Genomic DNA, 2,023 nt, shown 5'->3' with positions numbered 1-2,023 from the left:
CCTGGGTGCCCTTGTCCAGTGACAGCAGCCCCGCCTAAGGCCTGGGTGTGCCCTGGTCCAAGGACAGCAGCCCTGCGTGAGTCCTGCCTGAGGCCTGGGTCTCCTGCCCCAGTGACAGGAGCCCCCCCCCCCAGCCCCGCCCAAGGCCTGGGTGCCCTGCCCCAGTGACAGGAACCCCCTGTGAGCCCTGCCTGAGGCCTGGGTGCCCTGGCCCAGGAACAGCAGCCCCGCCTGAGGCCTGGGTCTCCCAGAGCCCCACCTGGTGCGCAGCGCCTGCCAGGCTGCATCAATGTCGGCATAGAGGTTCTTCTCCGAGGGCTTGCCGGAGCTGCCGCCGTAGCCCGAGTAGTCGTAGGAGAAGATGTTGCAGTTGATGCGGGTGCCCAAGCCCACATAGAAGCTGCTCATCTGACCCAGGTCTACCGCGTTCCCATGGGAGAAGAGGACCGTGTACCTGGGGAGACAGCCAGCGGTCCCTCACCTGCCTCAGTGAGAGAGCCGAGGGCAGCCCACCCCACCACCAAGAAGGGCCTGTGCCACAAAGGAACCCTGCTTCCCCCCGTGTGGCCTTGGCCAGGGGCTGGCCAGTTGAGTGTCTGGGTCCCCCTCTGTGAAAGGGGGCCACGAGGCCCGTCAGTCACGTGCTCAGCACACAGTCGACCCACCACCTGGGTCCACCACCAGCTGTCTCCTCGGGCCGCACCCTCGGCTGCTCTTGTGTGGAACAGCCGCCTATGCCCACTGGTACCCGTCCACCCCAAGGGGGGCATCTAGGTGCTGACTCGTAATCTCAAGACAGCTGACCTAGCTCAGCCTTCGTGCTGATGCCCACGCCCCAGGCAGCGCAGCCCTGCGAGGTCAGGGTCCAGGGCAAGCCACCCAGGCAGGCTGCCTACTGTCACGCTGGCCCAACCCTGAGCCAAGCTAGAAGCCTTTTGGACTCTGGTCTCCACCTGTGGGACCACAGGAGGTGAAGGCCAGTCCTCAAGATGGAGGGAGACTGGTGGCCTGGCACCCGGGAAGCCAACGCTGGGGCCAGCCAAGCATTCTGTTAAAGAGGACACAGCCAGCGTGTCCCAACCACCTGGCAGGGCAATGAGCACACATCAGGCTGGGACAGAACATCTCCTGGGCAGGCCAAGCAGGGGGCTTCACGCTTGGCCTCCCTTCCCTCTGAGCCAGAGAACAGAACCGACCCTGTGGCCCAAAGACCCACGGACCCTCGTCTTCCCCTGTGAGGGAGCCCCAGGGTCATCAGTCACAGGCCTGGACCTGACACTCACTGGCCGAGGGGTGAGGGCGGCTCCTGGCACCCGGCTGCCCACTCACCTGGCACCAGGCACACAGCGCACGTACATGCAGGTGATGCGGCTGCCCCGGGCACTCTTGGTCAGGAACACCTCGATGGTGTCCAGCTCCCGCTGGCTGTACTGGAAGTCGGCTCGCTCGGTCAGGTGCAGCTTCCAGCGTCCGGGGGTTCCAGCCGAGGCCCGCAGGGGGCCCGAGGGAGCGGCCCCAGTCCCGGGCTCAGGCTCGGGCACCAGGGAGTAGGTTGGCTCGGGCGGCAGGAAGGCCAGCTTGGCAGCGATGCGGCCGGGGCAGGGCGGGCAGCAGAAGAGGCAGCAGAGTTCGCTCACCGACAGGCCGTTCATGGCGGGCGCCGGGCCCCCGACGCCGCCGCCGGCCAACCTCACGGCAGGGAGTGTGTGGGGGTACTCGTCCCCCGGCCTCCTCCCCAGAGGAAAGCCCTGTTAGGAGGCCGCGGCCCGGCCCCATCGTGGTCCAGGGTGAGCTCTCGGGAGCCTGCCGGGTGCGTGCTGCCATGTGGTGCAATGCGGAACCCTGCAAGAGAGGCCAGGGGGAGGGTGAAGACCCCAGAGACCCCTCCATAGAGCTCCCTCCATGGGCTCAGAACCCCAAACCCACAGGCAGTGTCACGTCACAACCACCCCGTGGTGACTGTCCCACGTTTCAGGCCTGTAAAATGTAACAAGAGTTAGCATCGCAACACATAATGCACTGC

At 66.2% G+C, this 2,023-nt stretch overlaps 1 protein-coding gene across 1 annotated transcript in view; it reads right to left on the bottom strand.

Annotated features, from left to right (window-relative positions):
- The window catches only part of ABHD17A (abhydrolase domain containing 17A), a 4,466-nt gene extending 2,811 nt beyond the window's left edge, over window positions 1-1,655 (bottom strand). The window contains exons 1-2 of the mRNA XM_006897932.1: window positions 1,330-1,655; window positions 260-454 (exon numbers count right to left, since the gene is read on the bottom strand). Coding sequence (XP_006897994.1) covers window positions 260-454; window positions 1,330-1,652 — 518 coding nt within the window. The 5' untranslated portion in view covers window positions 1,653-1,655. The remainder of the gene's footprint in view (window positions 1-259; window positions 455-1,329) is intronic.
- Window positions 1,656-2,023: the final 368 nt, after the last annotated feature.

The sequence above is a fragment of the Elephantulus edwardii genome, unplaced genomic scaffold (assembly GCF_000299155.1).
Source record: "Elephantulus edwardii isolate Elephantulus edwardi_28Jun2011 unplaced genomic scaffold, EleEdw1.0 scaffold00217, whole genome shotgun sequence".
Taxonomy (NCBI): domain Eukaryota; kingdom Metazoa; phylum Chordata; class Mammalia; order Macroscelidea; family Macroscelididae; genus Elephantulus; species Elephantulus edwardii.
Note: the sequence above shows the minus strand (reverse complement) of the source record. Positions and strands in the feature narration are given on the sequence as shown.